The following is a 17604-nucleotide window of genomic DNA, read 5'->3' as shown; positions in this document are numbered from 1 at the left end:
AGATTTTTGTTTAATCACGAAACATGGTCGAGAAACCTTTTTCTCTATATATAGAGCCCACAGCAGATAAACATTAATTATCAGCAACAGCAGGATTACACCCGTCAAATAAATCACCTTAAGATCCCAGCCAGCACTTAAAGTTACTCTTTGACCTCCTGAAGTGTTAAACTCCCTTATCTCGATCGGCAAAGTGGAAGACGTTCTATTGCCGTAATTAGTGAGCCGAAAAAAACCCAAACAGTGTTTATACAGCAGCTGGATCCTATGCATAAACCACAAATAGATTTTACGCATTAAATATTTACCTATCTGGTCTAACATCAACCCGATGCAGTACCGGTAGACCAATATAGAACACACGGAAAACAGCAACTGCTTAAAAACCCACAACATCTTAATTTCGTTTCTCCATCTGAGACAAGCAATAAATCAACTTAATTACTTAATTGCCTGGCCCCACGTTGGTGAGCCAATAAAAATAGAGTGTGGAGGTTTGAAAGGAAAGGCTCTGCTTTCCCTCCCCCACTGAGAAAGAGACCACGGCTAAACCCAGTCGGAGAAATGAGATTATATTTTACAAGGAAACAGATTCTGTGTAACACAACAAATACAGGTATTTTACAATATATACAGGAATATACAGCAAATGAACTCAACCAGAAACCAGACCCCCCACAGAGGGGGCTTCCCCCTGTGCCCCCTTCACCCCCCTACCTCCCTTCTCCCCCAAAAGAGGTAGAAGAAGAGACGAGGACGGTTAACAGGGCAGGAAAAGAATAAAGGCCTTGCACAGGGAGTTAGTATCTTATCTTAGTTGGCCAGAATCCCAGAAGCAGATCCAGCCGAAAGGGACAGCGAAGGAAGGAAGACTGAGAGAAAGTTCCCAACTCCCCTGGGTCCAATCTCTCTCCTCCCACAATCCTACCAATGAAATTCGTTTAGAATACCAAAATATTTTACAAACATTTAGCCAGTGTGCCCCTTCCTTAAAGGCACAGCGTCAAACGGCCACACCACCTTAGATGCATATGTATGAGGAGTAGAATATTTAAAGGGGAATTAGATTGTGTTTAGCGTGCTTTGTTGGTGGAGAGCAGACTACCACACGCACACAGCGCTGCTTGCTTGCCTTTTATTGCCTTAAAATTGCTCTTTTCAAATTAAAATAGTATTTAATCAATGTTAATTGGCTTTGTCATTAATAACACAAATTCTACTGTGTGGGGGCCAGACTGCACTGCAATGGGCCCAGGGAATGCAGCTTGTACTGGAACAGGATCCAGTCTGTACTGGCAGGGGCTAAGGGGATGCAGTGTTTATTGAGACAAGGACTAATGTGTACCTGCAGAGATGAAAGGGATCCTGTTTGGCCTGGGACAGGGCTCAGACTGTACTGGGAGGGCATGCAGGTGTGCAGTTTGTACTGGGATGCAGATGGTACTGGGAAGGGATCCAGGGGATCCATTCTGTACTGGAAAGGGACCCAGGCTACAGTGCTAGAGATCAGTACGATCCAGTTTGTACTGGGATGAGGTCACATCTGTACTGGGAGGGGTTAAAGGAACCATGTTTAGACTGAGTCTATACTGGAAGGGGGTCAGGGTATCCAGTTTGGACTCTGAGTAGGTGCAGTCTGTAATGGGAGGGGGTTGGGGTATGAAGGCATAAGGAGACCACCTGTTCTGATGGCAGTGCTGCTCTGGAGCACAGCTCTGTCCCACAAGCAGCCCTGGCCTGTCCCTGCCTTAAGTCCCAGTACTGCCACACAACAGCACAGTGCCCAAGCTGCCAGAGCACTCAGGCCTTGCCCCAGCACAGAGGCTCAGCAGGAGAGGGTGGAAGGGAAAAAAGAGCAGCTGAGGACAGCCCAAGCTCTGGGGCTCCCTGGCACTGCTGCTGTACTGGGACTCTGCCCCTCCACCTCTGCACACAGGCACTGCCCTGCAGCTCCACAGAAGCCTTGGAACAAAGAACTCAGAGAAACAACTCCCTGCAGGGTCCTTTATTGTGTTGAACACAGAGGGAGCACAGCTCCTCATGTCTGCAGTCTCTGGGTCACACCACACAGGACCAAGAGTTTATTGCTTCTGAAAGCATCCAGGGATCAGGTGGCTCAGGGCAGCCTTCAGCTCCTGATTCCTCAGACTGTAGATGAGAGGGTTCACTGCTGGAGGCACCACTGAGTACAGAACAGCCAGCACCAGATCCAGGATTGGAGAGAAGATGGAGGAGGGCTTCAGGTAGGCAAAGATGGCAGTGGTGAGAAACAGGGAGACCACAGCCAGGTGAGGGAGGCAGGTGGCAAAGGCTTTGTGGCATCCCTGCTGAGAGGGGATCCTCAGCACTGCCCTGAAGATCTGCACATAGGACACCACAATCAACACAAAACACACAAATAATAAACAGGCACTGACCACAATAAGCCAAAATTCCCTGAGGTAGGATGTGGAGCAGGAGAGCTTGAGGATCTGGGGGATTTCACAGAAGAACTGCTCCACAGCATTGCCCTGGCAGAGGGGCAGGGAAAATGTATTGGCTGTGTGCAGCAGAGCATAGAGAAAGCCACAGGCCCAGACAGCTGCTGCCATGTGGAGACAAACTCTGCTGCCCAGGAGGGTCTCATTGTGCAGGGGTCTGCAGATGGCAACGCAGCGATCATAGGACATGGTGGTGAGGAGAAAATACTCTGCTTATCCCAAACCTTCAGAAAGTAAAACTTGGCAAGGTCAGATTGGAGATGAGGAGAAAGAAATGTCCCTCAAAGGGCAGAGCTGCTATGCATTAGGCCATCCAGAGGTGTCAGGAAAGGGCAGGGAGAGCTGAGACAGCTCAGGGAAGGGATGGAAATGGCAGGGGGAGAGCTGGTTGGGAAAGCAAGATTGGTGTCAGCAGCCTGAAGGGAAAGAGCTGCAGGCAAGGGACAGTGTAGGAGAGGCTGCAGTAGGGATGGCCAAGGGCTCTGGTGAGGCTGAGAAGCCCAACAGGACCAAGACCTTTGTCTCTTTGACTTTGGCAGTTGCCTCTGCCACCAAGGCCTGTGAGGAGAAACTTGGCTTTGAGGCTTTGAGGTTCTTCTATTGCAAGGGCAGTGGTCAGGGCTTGGCCTTTCTGCTTTCTAGACCAAAGGCAAGTTTTTCTCCCCTGCACTTTGCCTTTGTCTCCCTGCAATCCTGGCCTCTAACAAGCTGCTCTAACGAGTCCCTGGGGAGTCTTTGTCAGTAACAAGCCTCAGTGAGGCCAATCAGTGCTTCAAGGTACTTTGGAGTTTGCTTCTGCCTTGGACTTCTTGAGAGGCTTCTTGGCAGTCCCTTGGCAGAGTCTCCTGGCAGTACCTAAGGATGATGTAATCAGCCCCAAATACTCCATGGGGCTCATTAAATACTGCTCAACCTCTAATTATTGCCAAGGTTTCTGCAGCTAATTGGAGAGGTTTTTATTGCACAAAGCATCTGATAAAAAGTATTTTTAAAGGTACATTTCATTCCTTTTCAGTAGGAGTTGTCTCTTTGCAAGCAAACCACAGCAAAACCTGACCAGGTCCTACCTTGCTCACTGCACATCCTCACTCTCCACTGCCCCCAGCAGAGCCCAGAGCCACAGGTGAGGCACAGGATCTGCCTTGCCAGGGGCTGGGGGTCAGGCCTTGGCCCTTTGGATCAATGAAACCCCTCCAGGTTTCCTCAGCAGCAGAGCCACCTTGAGCTGCTTGTCCTGACCTGGCAGCACTGCCTCAGTTCTCTGCCTTCACCACAGCCTGAGGACACTTGCCCTGTAGTGTCCCCCAGGTGGAACCAATTAGCACTTCAAGAAACTTCAGAGTTTGACTTTGACTTCTGCAGAGGTTTCATCAGCTTCCCCTCAGTCCCTGAGGTTTACCTGGCACCAAAGTCACCAGAGGGCTCCTTTAAATGCCCTGGGCTGATCATCTGCTGCTGAGCTGGGTCAGGCTCCTGGGCTGCATGGAGCTCTGGCCAGGGCAGCTCCTCTGCACAGCACAGCAGGGCTGAGGGCACTGCCAGGGCATCTCAGGGAGATGAGGAAAGCAGAAAGAGCTTCAAGGTGGCCAGGACTGGGAGGATGCTGAGAGCTGACTGGAGGAGAAGTCACTGCAGTTGCTGACAGGGTGAGTCTGTGGATGCAGGGCAGTGCAGCTGCACTTCCTGGAGGCATCTTCCAAAGCTGTCTGAGGTGCTTTTGAGCCTTTCCTGGCTGCTCTCTCAGTACTTCTCTGCAGATGTCTCTGGGTGCTGTCTGCTGGGCAATGACTCTTTAGAACATTTCATCTCCAGCATCCCTGACTGCTCTGCCCCTCCTGCTGGGCTTGGAGCTGCCCCCATCAAGGCCCAGATCTGCCATCGGGTACCTGGCAGTGCTGAGCCTTTCCTTGGGGGTCAGCACTCAGCTCCCAGAGTCCTTTCATTCTCTTCAGGAGAGGCTGTGTCCTGCTCTGTCTCTCACAGCTGCCCCTCTGGGCTGGGACAGAGAAGAGTTCACAGAACTGTCCTTTGAAGCAGTGCTTCCCTGCTCTCCTCAGAGCACAGAATGCTGGGGAGGTTCTAAAGGCTAATTTGGGCAGAACATCTGCAAGGCAGCAGAGGGGAAAGTGCAGGGCAGAGGGAACAGCCTGATGGGCACAGTAGCTCCACTGTAGCAGAGCCCAGATGAGTCCTTGGCAGCACATGACCTGAGCTGCTGCTCCTCACAGCAGCCTCAGCCAGAACAAAGCAGACAGCAAATCCATTTCAGCTGGGGGATTGCTGTGCCCCCTGGAGTGCTTCTTCTCAGAGGAGTCTGTCATCAAGTTTTGCTTTCTTTTCTTTCTTAGACATTCTCACAGGCATCAGATGTCCAACAGCAGCTCCATCACCCACTTCCTCCTCCTGTCCTTCACAGGCACAAGGCAGCTGCAGCTCCTGCTCTTCTGGCTCTTCCTGGCCATCTACCTGGCTGCCCTGCTGGGCAATGGCCTCATCATCAGCACCATAGCCTGGGACCACCACCTCCACACCCCCATGTACTTCTTCCTCCTCAACCTGGCCCTCCTTGACCTGGGATTCATTTCCACCACTGTGCCCAAATCCATGGACAATTCCCTGAGGGACGCCAGGGACATCTCCTATGCAGGATGTGTTGCACAAGTATTTCTGCTTTTCTTTTTCATGTCAGCAGAGTATTTTCTCCTCACCACCATGTCCTACGATCGCTACGTTGCCATCTGCAGACCCCTGCACTATGAGACCCTCCTGGGCAGCAGAGTTTGTCTCCACCTGGCAGCAGCTGTCTGGGCCTGTAGCTTTCTCTATGCTCTGCTGCACACAGCCAATACATTTTCCCTGCCCCTCTGCCAGGGCAATGCTGTGGAGCAGTTCTTCTGTGAAATCCCCCAGATCCTCAAGCTCTCCTGCTCCACATCCTACCTCAGGGAACTTTGGCTTCTTGTGGCCAGTGTCTGTTTAGCATTTTTCTGTTTTGTGTTGATTGTGGTGTCCTATGTGCAGATCTTCAGGGCAGTGCTGAGGATCCCCTCTCAGCAGGGACGCCACAAGGCCTTTGCCACCTGCCTCCCTCACCTGGCTGTGGTCTCCCTGTTTCTCAGCACTGTAATCTTTGCCTACCTGAAGCCTTCTTCTATCTCCTCCCCATCACTAGATGTGGTGTTGTCAGTTCTGTACTCAGTGGTGCCTCCAGCAATGAACCCTCTCATCTACAGCCTGAGGAACCAGGAGCTCAAGGCTGCCCTGAGCAAACTGATCACTGGATGCTTTCAGAAGCAATAAACTCTTTGTCCTCTCCTGCAGAGCAGTTCTGATGTCACTCACAGTCTGGTTTCTCTCTGTTTGGCTGCTGCTGGTGCTGTTATCCTTGTGAGAATGTTGTTTCCCCACCAGAGTCTTTCTTCAGACCATTTCTGCTTCAGTGCTGTCCTGTCTGCTGTGATCCAGAGACTGCAGACAGGAGCAGCTGTGCTCCCTGGGTGTGCAACATGCAAGGAAGAATTCTTCCTATCTAGAAGTTCATAACAGAGACAGAGGAGTCTGGTAAATCTTTATTTGAATAAAGGGAGAGTCCACAGGACAATTCCCTGTGGGGTCTCTCTCATTGCTGAAGGCACAGCTCCCCTTTCATCCTATATTTCTGGGTGCAGATTTCCCTCTCCCTTTCCCCACTGGCTCAGGTACTCAGGATTTAGTCTTTCCCCAAACCCCTGCTACGTGTCCCCCTTCACACGAACCCTCCCTGCTTCATACATCCTGTGCTTATTTAAATTAGTTTCTCCACTTCTCTGGGTGGGGAAGTTAATATTCAGTAGTCTGTTAAGCCTGTGCTCTGGCCTTAATGTTCAGCAGTTCAGGCTGTGTTCAGTGTCTGCTATCTTCGGACAGACCTCTACTGATTTACAGCAAGGTTCAAGGGAAGGGACTTAGCAGAGGCCCCTTTGTGATTTGCATACACACAGAGAAGGTGAACTGTCTGGGTCCTCCCTTTCTCTTCCAACTCCCTCTTAGCCAATTCTTCCTTTGTAAGGACACTCCCTCCTTTTGATCCCATCAATCCCTCCTCTTCTTGCTTTAATAATTGTCTTTACAAAATTTATTCCCCATTAACTAAATCCTTTCCTCTTGGCTCATTTCTGATGTTGGTCTTATTTGCAGATACATCATACTGCTCTTTTTTGTAGCCTTTTCTGGCTCACTTGAGATGGCTACAACCTGCACCTGCCTGACTGCAGGATGGATAAGCCATACAAAGCAGGGTATCAGACATGGTCGAAAGATTAGAGCTGCTGTTGCACAAAGGGAGAAAAATGACACTCGTTTGACCCATGGCCCACCAGCCAACCAAGACAATGTGTCCCATTCCAGTCCTTGCCGAGTTTGGACTGGTCCATGAGCTGTTTTCCTGCTGTTGGTGGCTATATTTATTGATGCCTCCCCATTGTCCTCAATCTTTAGGCACCAATCAGATGTATTAAACTTTCCCCATCCACCTCCTTCCTCAGCTAACAGACAGTCTGGAGAGTCCCTTTGGGTGCATTGCCTCTCACACCTGAGTTTGGTGTTTGGCTAATAGTACCTGTGGATGGAGTTTACCTGGACTTCAGCAAGGCTTTTGACACTGTCCACCACAGTAAACTCCTGGTCAAGCTGTCAGCCCCTGGCTTGGACAGCAGCGCTCTGAGCTGGGTTAGGAACTGGCTGGAGGCTGAGCCCAGAGAGTGGTGGTGAATGGTGCCACATCCAGCTGGCAGCCAGGCACTAGTGGTGTGCCCCAAGGATCAGTACTGGGCCCCATGCTCTTTAACATCTTTATTGATGATCTGGATGAGGGCATTGAGTCCATCATCAGTAAATTTGCTGACGACACCAAGCTGGGGGCAGGAGTTGATCTGCTGGAGGGTAGAGAGGCTCTGCAGAGGGACCTCGACAGGCTGGACAGATGGGCAGAGTCCAAGGGCAGGAGATTGAACACATTCAAGTGCCAGGTTCTGCACTTTGGCCACAGCAACCCCATGCAGGCCTACAGTCTGGGGTCAGAGTGGCTGGAGAGTAGCCAGGCAGAATGGGACCTGGGGGTGCTGGTCGATGGTAGGCTGAACATGAGCCTGCAGTGTGCCCAGGCAGCCAAGAAGGCCAATGGCATCCTGGCCTTGGTGATTCTGTGATTCTGTAGAGCTGCAAAAGACTGCAAGCAAGGGAGAGAGATAAGAGAGACAAAAGGAGGAGGAGGAGGGGAACTGGAAACAGACAGCAGGAGCAAAACCACTCTTCTTCCATTATTTGTAAGCTGTTATCTTCAGAAAGGTGCAGATTTTCAATCTTTAGAACTGAAGTTCCCACTGCATGAATGTGGCAATGGTGGCAATAAGCAGTGTGAGCAATCTGGCAGTATAGGCTTAGAGCCTGACATGGTGGTAGGCCATGCTCAGCATAAGTGCAGAAGTAGCTAGGCAGCTGTAGCAAAGCAGAGCTGTGCCTGCAGCATGTAACTAAAGCAGGGCACTGGTAGCCTATAAACACAGAGAGTTATCTGGGAATAACAGGATGCACACCTGCATCAACAGCCCTCATGTGGTCATTAGTAGTGTGACCAATAATCTATAACAGTATGATGTGTGGTCACTCATGGGGAACCAATGAAGCTATGCCAACGATGCTCTCCTGAGTACTATATAAGCTGAAGAAGGTTCCCTTCATAAACTGAACAATACTTGATCATATTGGTCATCCGTATTGACTCCATTCTCAGTCGCCGACATCTGGCGCCCAAACTCATGATGCGATCCTTGGACTATGATGCTGCTCAACTCAGCATAAGAGGTATGCTCCCAGAGGTACAGAAAGCCGCTCGAACCAGCACTGCCCCGGTGCTGGAAAATAAGCAGCATGTGCTCAGAAAAGGAAGGGAATCTCACCAGGATCAGGTGAGGGACCGGGGAGGGCATGGGGGAAGCACTCTGCAAAGAAGAAGAGACTGTGCTAAAAGCCCTCCAAAGTATCCTCTCCATGAGAGGCATTACTTACGATTCTGGGACTTTAAAAGGGCTATTAGCCTGGGCCTGGGATCAAGGTCTTATCCCCACAGTAAAAGGAGCTTTTAATTCCAAAGCATGGGACAAAATCGGGGCCCAGCTGTGGGATGAGGTGCCTAAAGGCTCAAAAAGAAGCTTTTTGCTATAGCACCCTGTGGCACATTCTCACATACACTGCAATCTATAAAAGAAGGAAGCTCTACTCTCGATTGAGCTGCTCTGGCATTTGTTCTAAGTGAGATGAAAAAGGGAGATTCAGAAGGCTCTGCACCCTCTGCCCCCCACTCCCCCTCCCCTTTTCCCTCCCTGCATTGTCTGCCGCTCTGTCAGCATCCTCGTCACAATTTCCATTGCCCGCTATTCCTCCTCCTACACGAATCACAGCTCTCTTATTACCATTCTTTCCCACGAAAAAATCTCCTGCTGCTGCATCAGTAGTGACCGAAGTGAATCCTGATCGGACTGAAGAGACGCGCGAAAACAAAACGGAGGTCAGAACACATGAACACTCACTGCAAGGAGGTGCCACGTCCGCCATCTTGGCAGGCACACCGCGTTCACCAGACACCACCACTGCATTTGCCCTAAGCAGACAAAAAGCTGTAAAAAGGCAGCGAAACCTGTGGTTCAGGGTATTCGATCCCCATCACCAACATCTTCCTCTAATACTGCCAGCGACAGCTCTGATTCAGAAGACAAAAACACAACACTAAGAAATCAAAACTGTGCCGACTCTGTTTTGCAGCTCCTCTTGGCATTTTTACGACCACACCCCTCCCAGCAGTCCCAGAGGCCCTGACCGAGGTGGTCTGGACCAACATGCCGCCAACACCAGCAGCACTGACCATGGCAGTGGGCCCCCCCCATGCCGGTGGCCCTGGCGGCCCCGGCGGAGGACCCCATCCCAGAGGTCCCGGCAGCCGTCCCCATGGTGGCAGCCCCAGTGGTGGCCCTGGCAGCAGCCACAGCAGTGGCCCCAGCAGCCCCGGTGGCCATCCCCATGGTGGCCCCAGCAGCTCCAGCTGTGCTACCCTCCCTGCATCTCAGATCCCAGACATTATCAGCAGATGATATCACTACAATGGGGAATACAATTGAATTCTGAAGGGACAATAGTGTAAGGGATCGGGAGGTGGGAGGACGTGGAACCGATCTGCTGCTGTGTCAGTGGAGAGGTATTGTGAATGACATCTGGAGGACTCAGAAAAGTTTGCATTTACTGGGCCATCAATTAACAAGGCAGAACCCACCCAACGATATCAATGCCTCAAGGCAAGCAGAATTCTCCCACCCTGTACCAAATATATGTGGCTTGGGCTCTGTCCATATTTAGACAGATTCATTGTGACTTCCTCATCTATCATGATATGGATGATATTCTAATTGCAAAAAAAGTTAGATCCTAAGACAATACTCTCTGAGCTTCAGCCCATGTCGGCAAGCAGAGGGTTGAAAACAACACTGCATCAGAGCTTGCAACTTCTCGATAGATGGCAAATCACTTGCAATGCCGCAGAAGCCACTCCCCAGCAGTCAGCAGACCTTTTACAAGGTGTCACTGCTAACCAACTTGCTGGGGCAAGACTCTTGCTAGATCAGATCAGCAAATGTAACTTCCTGATAAGGCTTTGCAATTAAGTCAGGATTTAGCAATCAGAGAGTGGTCAAGAATCCAGGACAATAAATCTGATCCTGCATTTATCACTACTGATCAGGGTCCAACAGAGCCATTTGGTTCCTTTGTCGATACCTTACATATGACATTCAATACTAATCCAGATTTGACTCACGATATGAAGGTAAAAATGCTGGATGTCCTGGCATTTGACAATGCTAATGAAAAAATTAAACAGGTTCTGAGCATTTTACCAACAGGTGCCACTGCCTCATGACTGCTGGATGCAGCAGAACGAATGATGCACCAACAAACAGCAACGTATCTAGCCACGGCCGTAGAAGCAGTTGTGAAACCACCAGTACGACCACCGCACAAGGGAAAGAACCTGGGTGGAAAACATCGAGCTTCTGGAAACCTAGGCACCTTAAATCAAATTGCCTGACTGCTGGACAGACTCGGAAGTAGTGTGCTCACTGTCACAGACCTAATCATTTCACTCCAGATTGTCATAGGCAGGGAAACTGCTCCCGTGAGCCCCAGCGGCCCCCGCAAGCCCCAGCGGCTCTGACCAAGGCAGCCCTGACAGCTCCAACTGAGGCGGCACTGAGCGACGCAGCACCGACACCGGCAGCACCGATTGTAGCGGTGGCCCCAGTGGCCCCGGCAGTGGCCCCCGCAGCAGCAGCCATGGCAGTGGCCCCAGTGGCCATCCTCCAGCATACAAAAAACAAAAAACAAAAAAAAAAAGTTAAATTAAAAATTAAATTTTAAAAATTGGATTAAAAATAAAATAAATTATACTAAAAAAATTAAATTATTTTTAAAAATGGAAATTAAAATATACTAAAAAAAATTTAAAAAATTTCAGAAAATATTTTAAAAATATATGAAGAAAAAATAAGCAACAAATGGTTTTTAATGATCCCAGCAAGAAATAACTACCCCATGTCAACTGCAATTGTCGCAATAAACAACAGCAGAAGAATGAAGACCATGAGGAAACAGCATTGCCCATGAAGCTGAACATCGATCACAGTAACTGTTATGATAATCTGGGATCAAAAGCATCACTCAGAAGAATGTACCACAGCGCCATGTGAATTAGGACTGAATATTATGGTTGGTTGATTGTTGTGTGATTAGAGAAAATGTTCCTATGGACTTCTATGTTATCTCACCAGTTTGCTATGATTTTACATAGTTAAAGGGAAAGTCAAAATTAATTATAACACAACATGCATTCTCATTTTAGGTTAAACACAAACAAACAAAAACCAAACAAAGCCAAACAAAAAAAGGGGGTAATTTAGGTATGACACATAAAAAAAGAATGGTTAAAGCATATTGTGTTCTCAAATTGTCATTTTCTATGCACCTTTCCTCAGCAAAAACAAAGCATCAACAGATCAGTATCATTAGGATGAGCAAAAATGCATAATTATATTCATTTTATATTGGGCAAGGCAACGAAGCTTCTTTGCTCTTACTGTTTGCCTGCAAGTTTTCTGTCTGTGAAGCTAGAGCCTGGCCAGATCTACCTTTACAGATTAAAGAAATCTTGCTACCATTAAACAATTCATGATTTTTGACCATGCTAGAAAAATAAAGATGCAACATACCCCTAAAGCAGATTGTAAAAGACAGTGCTAAGGATTGGATTTGTGTCTTAATCTCTGTGTGCAATGTGTTCAGGCATAATCAAGTCTTCTCTGTCAATAAGAGGAGTGAAATGTAAAGATCAGAACTATTAAGATCTAAGTTCTTCTTTACAATGTTTGTTATCTTTCACCATGTATTATGCCAGCTCTGTTAGAACATTCTAACTAGCTCAACTTAAGCACCGTGTCTTGCACGGGTTACATCAGTCTGTTAGACATGCTGCACTGCAGAACTTCTGCTCTTGCTATACAGCTTAGCTTTACCTTGCTTGCTTCTGTGTATGCAGAGAGTATCTTGTATGGGATGGGAACAACTCCCATGACCAGATTGCTCACAAAAACAAAAAGGGGGATTGGTGGCAATCATAGCAATAAGCAGTGTGAGCAATCTGGCAGTAAAAGTTTAGAGCCTGACACGGCGGTAAGCCATGCTCAGCATAAGTGCAGAAGTAGCTAGCAGCTTAGCAAAACTGTGCTGTGCCTGCAGCATGTAACTAAAGGGCCCTGGTAGCTATAAACACAGAGAGTTATCTGGGAATAACAGGACACACACCTGCATCAACAACCTCGCAAGTCATTAGTAGTGTGACCAATAATCTAGAACAGTAGGATGTGTGGTCACTTGTGGGGAACCAATGAAGCTATGCCAACGATGCTCTCCCAGTCTGTATAAGCTGGAGAAGTTCTCTTAATAAGTGAACAATACTGGATCATATTGGTCGTCCGTATTGACTCCATTCTCTGTGAGCGACAGCTTGGAAGGTTCAGAGTGGAGATGATGCTGAAGAAATGTCCTTCAAAGGGCAGAGCTGCTATGCATGAGGCCATCCAGAGGTGTCAGGAAATGGCAGGGAGAGCTGAGACAGTTCAGGGAAGGAATGGAAATGGCAGGGGGAGAGCTGGCTGGGGAAGCAAGATTGGTGTCAGCAGCCTGAAGGGAAAGAGCTGCAGGCATGGGACAGTGTAGGAGAGGCTGCAGTAGGGATGGCCAAGGGCTCTGGCAAGCCTGAGAGGCCCAACAGGAACAAGGGCTTTGTGCCCTTGCCTCTGGCAGTTGCCTCTGCCACCAAGGCCTGTGAGGAGAAAATTTGCTTTGAGGCTTTGAGGTTCTTCTAGTCCAAGGGCAGTGGTCAGGGCTTGACCTTTCTGCTTCCTAGACCAAAGGCAAGTTTTCTGCCCTGTACTTTGCCTTTGTCTCCCTGCAATCCTGGCCTCTAACAAGCTGCTCTAACGAGTCCCTGGGGAGCCTTTGTCAGTAACAAGCCTCAGTGAGGCCAATCAGTGCTTCAAGGTACTTTGGAGTTTGCTTCTGCCTTGGACTTCTTGAGAGGCTTCTTGGCAGTACCTTGGCAGAGTCTCCTGGCAGTACCTGAGGATGATGTCATCAGCCCCAAATACTCCATGGGGCTCATTAAATACTGCTGAACCTCTAATTCTTGCCAAGGTTTCTGCAGCTAATTGGAGAAGCTTTTATTGCACAAAGCATCTAATAAAAAGTACTTTTAAAGGTACATTTCATTCCTTTTCAGCAGGAGTTGTCTCTTTGCAAGCAAACCACAGCAAAACCTGACAAGGTCCTACCCTGCTCACTGCTCATCCTCACTGCCCGCAGTAGAGCCCTGAGCCACAGGTGATGGACAGGATCTGCCTTGCCAGGGGCTGGGGCTGAGGGCTTGCCCCTTTGGATCAATGAAACCCCTCCAGGTTTACTCAGCAGCAGAGCCACCATTAGCTGCTTGTCCTGAGCTGTCAGCACTGCCTCAGTTCTCTGCTCTCACCACAGCCTGGAGATGCTTCAGTGCCTCCAATGATGCTTCCCTTGCATCCACTGCCTCCTTCTGCTCTAACCAGACCCTGGGGACTCTTTCCCAGTATGCTTCACTGGGACCCATTAATCTGACTTTGACTTTTGGAGAGATTTCATCAGCTTCTCAATCTCTGAGGTTCAAGGACTCAGCACCAAAGCCACCAGATAGCTCATTTAAATGCCTTGGGCTGGTCTGCTGCTGCTGAGCCAGGCCAGGCTCCTTGGCATGAGAGACCTCTGGCCAGGAGCAGCTCCTTTGCACATTACAGCAGGGCTGAGGACACTGCCAGCAGATCTCAGAGAGATGAGGAAGGCAGAGCGAGCTTTGAGGCAGCCAGGTCTGGGAGGATGCTGAGAGCTCACTGGAGAAGTCACTGCAGTCACTGACATGGTGAGGCTGTGGGTGCAAGGTGGTGCAGGTGCAGTTCTGGGAGGCATCTCCTAAAGCTGGCACAGCCACAGCTGATGCTGGCTGTGGGGAAAAATTGTAGGTGGCAGGATCCACCCCTGGCAGTGCAGAGCAGGTCAGGTTGGGGCAGGGTCCTTCTGCTCTGGAGAGGCTGCTGTGTGGGTCAGGGCTGCTCACAGCTGCAGCTCAGCTCCAGGGAACTTCCAAAGGGATGCTTCAAGGACAAGGTCCAAGCAGGGTCTGCTCTAAAGAGAGAAGAGTTCCTGAGTCTGTGTTTGCAGTTTCCTGTTCTGAGGACAAGGGAAAGTGGGGAGTGAAAGAAAAGTAGCAAAGGACCATTCAAGTTGGAACAAGTCCTTGAAACCGGGGAGGTGTATCTTGGAGTGGTCAGGAGGTCTGCTGGGAGCCTCCTGAAAAGCCTTCAGCCTCTGTCTATGGACAGCACCAGCAGCACCCTGGCTGGACTCATCAGGATGCCTCCAGCCAGTGCCCTGCAAAGAGGCAGGTTTCTGTAGGTGAGTGCAGAGGGGCTGGGCTGGGCTCTGTGAGCAGGGCAAATCCATCACCCAGCACACTCCTGCCAGGGTGAGAACCTCCAGGCAGCAGGGATCTGATCAGGGAAGGAAACTGAACCCAGCAATGTTGTGGGAGGGAGCATTCAGACATCTCCATCTGATCCCCTCCAGGCCAGACCCTTCCTCTGAGCAAGGCCCTTGGCTTCCTCTTCCCCCAGAAAAGCCTCTGGCCTCAGGGTTATGGGCTCCAAGGTGTGAAGCACCTCCTCTGCAGCCAGAGCTGCAGCAGTGGCAGAGCTGCCACAGGAGAGGAAATGCCATTGGGTGTTGCAATGAGCCCTGAGTGTGCTGGGCTGCAAGTGTGGTGCTGAGACCTTGAGGGAGGCTGAGACACTGAGTGGTCTGTGGGGGATCCCTCTGCTCTCAGCAGTGCCTGGTGGCTTTTCACGGGCACATGGGAGTGTGATCACCTCCAGCTCAGCAGGGCACAAGCCCAGGGAAATAGCAGCAGGTCCAGAGCAGCTCCCCTCACTCTGCTCTGAGCCCCAGGCAGCCTCTTGCCTTGCAGGCTTCTGCTCTCTCTGCTCCCCCTGAGGGCAGCAGAAATGCTGTGCATGAGAACTTGTGACAGCCATGAACACTCTGGGGGTGAGATGTGGGCAGCTGGAGTACAAAAGCCTAAAACATTCAGGAACTGCCTTTTTCTACCCTCTCTCCTTAGCACTGGGAGATGCTGAGAAGCCTTTCTGCTTTGGGACTCTTTCATCTGAAAGTGGACACCAGACCGTGCTGCTGCCTCCACCACTCCCCTGCTGCAGAGCAGGACTGACTCAGCAGCAGGAAGCAGGAAGAGTCTCTGCTCTGCCCTGCAGGCTCAGCCAGCACAAAAGAGTCCAGCAACAGAGCTGGAGGGAGGTCTCCTCAAAAAGAAAACTTAAGTCTGTGTCAGGGGCTGAGAAATGGCTTTGGTTGTGCTCCACTGACTTGTCACTGCCTTTGCCTTTTGGCTACTGCACTGTGCACAAAGGGCAGCAGATGTCCAACAGCAGCTCCATCACCCACTTCCTCCTCCTGCCATTCCCAGGCACAAGGCAGCTGCAGCTCCTGCACTTCTGCCTCTTCCTGGCCATCTACCTGGCTGCCCTGCTGGGCAATGGCCTCATCATCAGCACCATAGCCTGGGACCACCATCTCCACACCCCCATGTACTTCTTCCTCCTCAACCTCGCCCTCCTTGACCTGGGTGCCATCTCCACCACTATCCCCAAATCCATGGCCAATTCCCTAAGGGACACCAGGGACATCTCCTATGCAGGATGTGCTACTCAAGTCTTTTTTATCCTCTTTCTGCTTTCAGCAGAGTATTTTCTCCTCACCATCATGTCCTATGATCGCTACGTTGCCATCTGCAGACCCCTGCACTATGAGACACTCCTGGGCAGCAGAGTTTGTCTCCATTTGGCAGCAGCTGCCTGGGGCTGTGGCTTTCTCTATGCTCTGCTGCACACAGCCAATACATTTTCCCTGCCCCTCTGCCAGGGCAATGCTCTGCACCAGTTCTTCTGTGAAGTGCCCCAGATCCTCAAGCTCTCCTGCTCCACATCCTACCTCAGGGAACTTTGGCTTCTTGTGGCCAGTGGCTGTTTAGCCTTTGTCTGTTTTGTGTTGATTGTGGTGTCCTATGTGCAGATCTTCAGGGCAGTGCTGAGGATCCCCTCTCAGCAGGGACGCCACAAAGCCTTTGCCACCTGCCTCCCTCACCTGGCTGTGGTCTCCCTGTTTCTCAGCACTACCTTCTTTGCCCACTTGAAGCCCTCCTCCATCTCCTCCCCATCCCTGGACCTGGTGGTGTCAGTTCTGTACTCAGTGGTGCCTCCAGCAGTGAACCCTCTCATCTACAGCCTGAGGAACCAGGAGCTCAAGGCTGCTCTGAGCCAACTGATCCCTGGATGCTTTCAGAAGCAATAAACTCTTTGTCTTCTCCTGCAGAGCAGTTCTGATGTCACTCAGTGAGTTCTGGCTACTGCTGGCACTGGGGAGTTGTTCCTCTGAGTTTCTTCCTCCAAGGCTTCTGTGGAGCTGCAGGGCAGTGCCTGTGTGCAGAGGTGGAGGGGCAGAGTCCCAGCACAGCAGCAGTGCCAGGGAGCCCCAGAGCTTGGGCTCTCCTCAGCTGCTCTTTCTCCTGCTGAACCTCTGTGCTGGGGCAAGGCCTGAGTGCTCTGGCAGCTTGGGCTCTGTGCTGTTGTGTGGCAGTGCTGGGACTGCAGGCAGGGACAGGCCAGGGGCACTGCTGACAGAGAGCTATGCTCTGGAGTAGCACTGCCATCAGAGAAGGTCATCTCATGCCTTGTGCCATGCATGTCCCCCTCCTCTGGCCTCACTCCTCTCCATCCTCCAGCAGCTGCTGTGCCCTTCAGAGGGGCTGAGGCTGTGAGCCACATCCTCATCACCTCCACCCTTGAGAGGTTTCTATGCACTGCTCAGATCCCTTCTCTCTCTTCTCTTGCCAGACCATACAGCCCCAGGGCTCTCAGCCTCTCCTTGCCAGAGCTGCTCCAGTCCCCTCAGCATCCTCACAGCCCTCCAGTGGACTCTCTCCAGGAAGTTCCTCTTGAACTGGGGAGCCCAGAACTGGACACAATCCTGCAGATGTGGTCTCACAAGGGCAGAGGAGAGCACGAGGAGAACCTCCCTTGACCTTCTGCCCCCTCTCTTCTCAATCCACCCCAGGAGACCATTGGCCTTCTTGGCCACCAAGGGCACATTGCTGCCTGCTGGGGAACTTGTCCACCAGCACTCCCAGGGCCTTCCACACAGAGCTGCTTTCCAGCAGCTCAGCTCTCCCCCAGCTGCTGCAGGTGGTTAGTCCTTCCCAGGTGCAGGACTCTACAGCTGCTCTGCTTGAACTCCATGAGGTTCTCCTCTGCCCAGCTCTGCAGCCTCTCCAGGTGTCACTGCATGGCAGCACAGCCTGGCAGGGCTCAGCCACTCCTCCCAGGTTGTGTCACCAGCAAACCTGCTGAGGCTCCACTCTGCTCCTTCCTCCAGTTCCTTGATGAAGATG

At 50.7% G+C, this 17604-nt stretch overlaps 2 protein-coding genes across 2 annotated transcripts; both read left to right on the top strand.

The window, feature by feature from the left end:
• Positions 1–4847: 4847 nt before the first annotated feature.
• Positions 4848–5747, top strand: LOC128899741 (olfactory receptor 14A16-like; the record flags this gene model as incomplete). The annotated part of the gene is made up of 1 exon (XM_054179423.1): positions 4848–5747. A coding segment is annotated over exon 1 (900 nt), but the record flags the coding sequence as incomplete, so codon positions are not given.
• Positions 5748–15501: 9754 nt separating this feature from the next.
• LOC128899740 (olfactory receptor 14A16-like) lies at positions 15502–16478 on the top strand (the record flags this gene model as incomplete). Its single annotated transcript, XM_054179422.1, has 1 exon — positions 15502–16478. A coding segment is annotated over exon 1 (903 nt), but the record flags the coding sequence as incomplete, so codon positions are not given.
• Between the last annotated feature and the right edge of the window lie 1126 nt (positions 16479–17604).

This window comes from Dryobates pubescens, unplaced genomic scaffold (genome assembly GCF_014839835.1).
Source record: "Dryobates pubescens isolate bDryPub1 unplaced genomic scaffold, bDryPub1.pri scaffold_34C_arrow_ctg1, whole genome shotgun sequence".
In the NCBI taxonomy this organism is placed as follows: domain Eukaryota; kingdom Metazoa; phylum Chordata; class Aves; order Piciformes; family Picidae; genus Dryobates; species Dryobates pubescens.
Note: the sequence above shows the minus strand (reverse complement) of the source record. Positions and strands in the feature narration are given on the sequence as shown.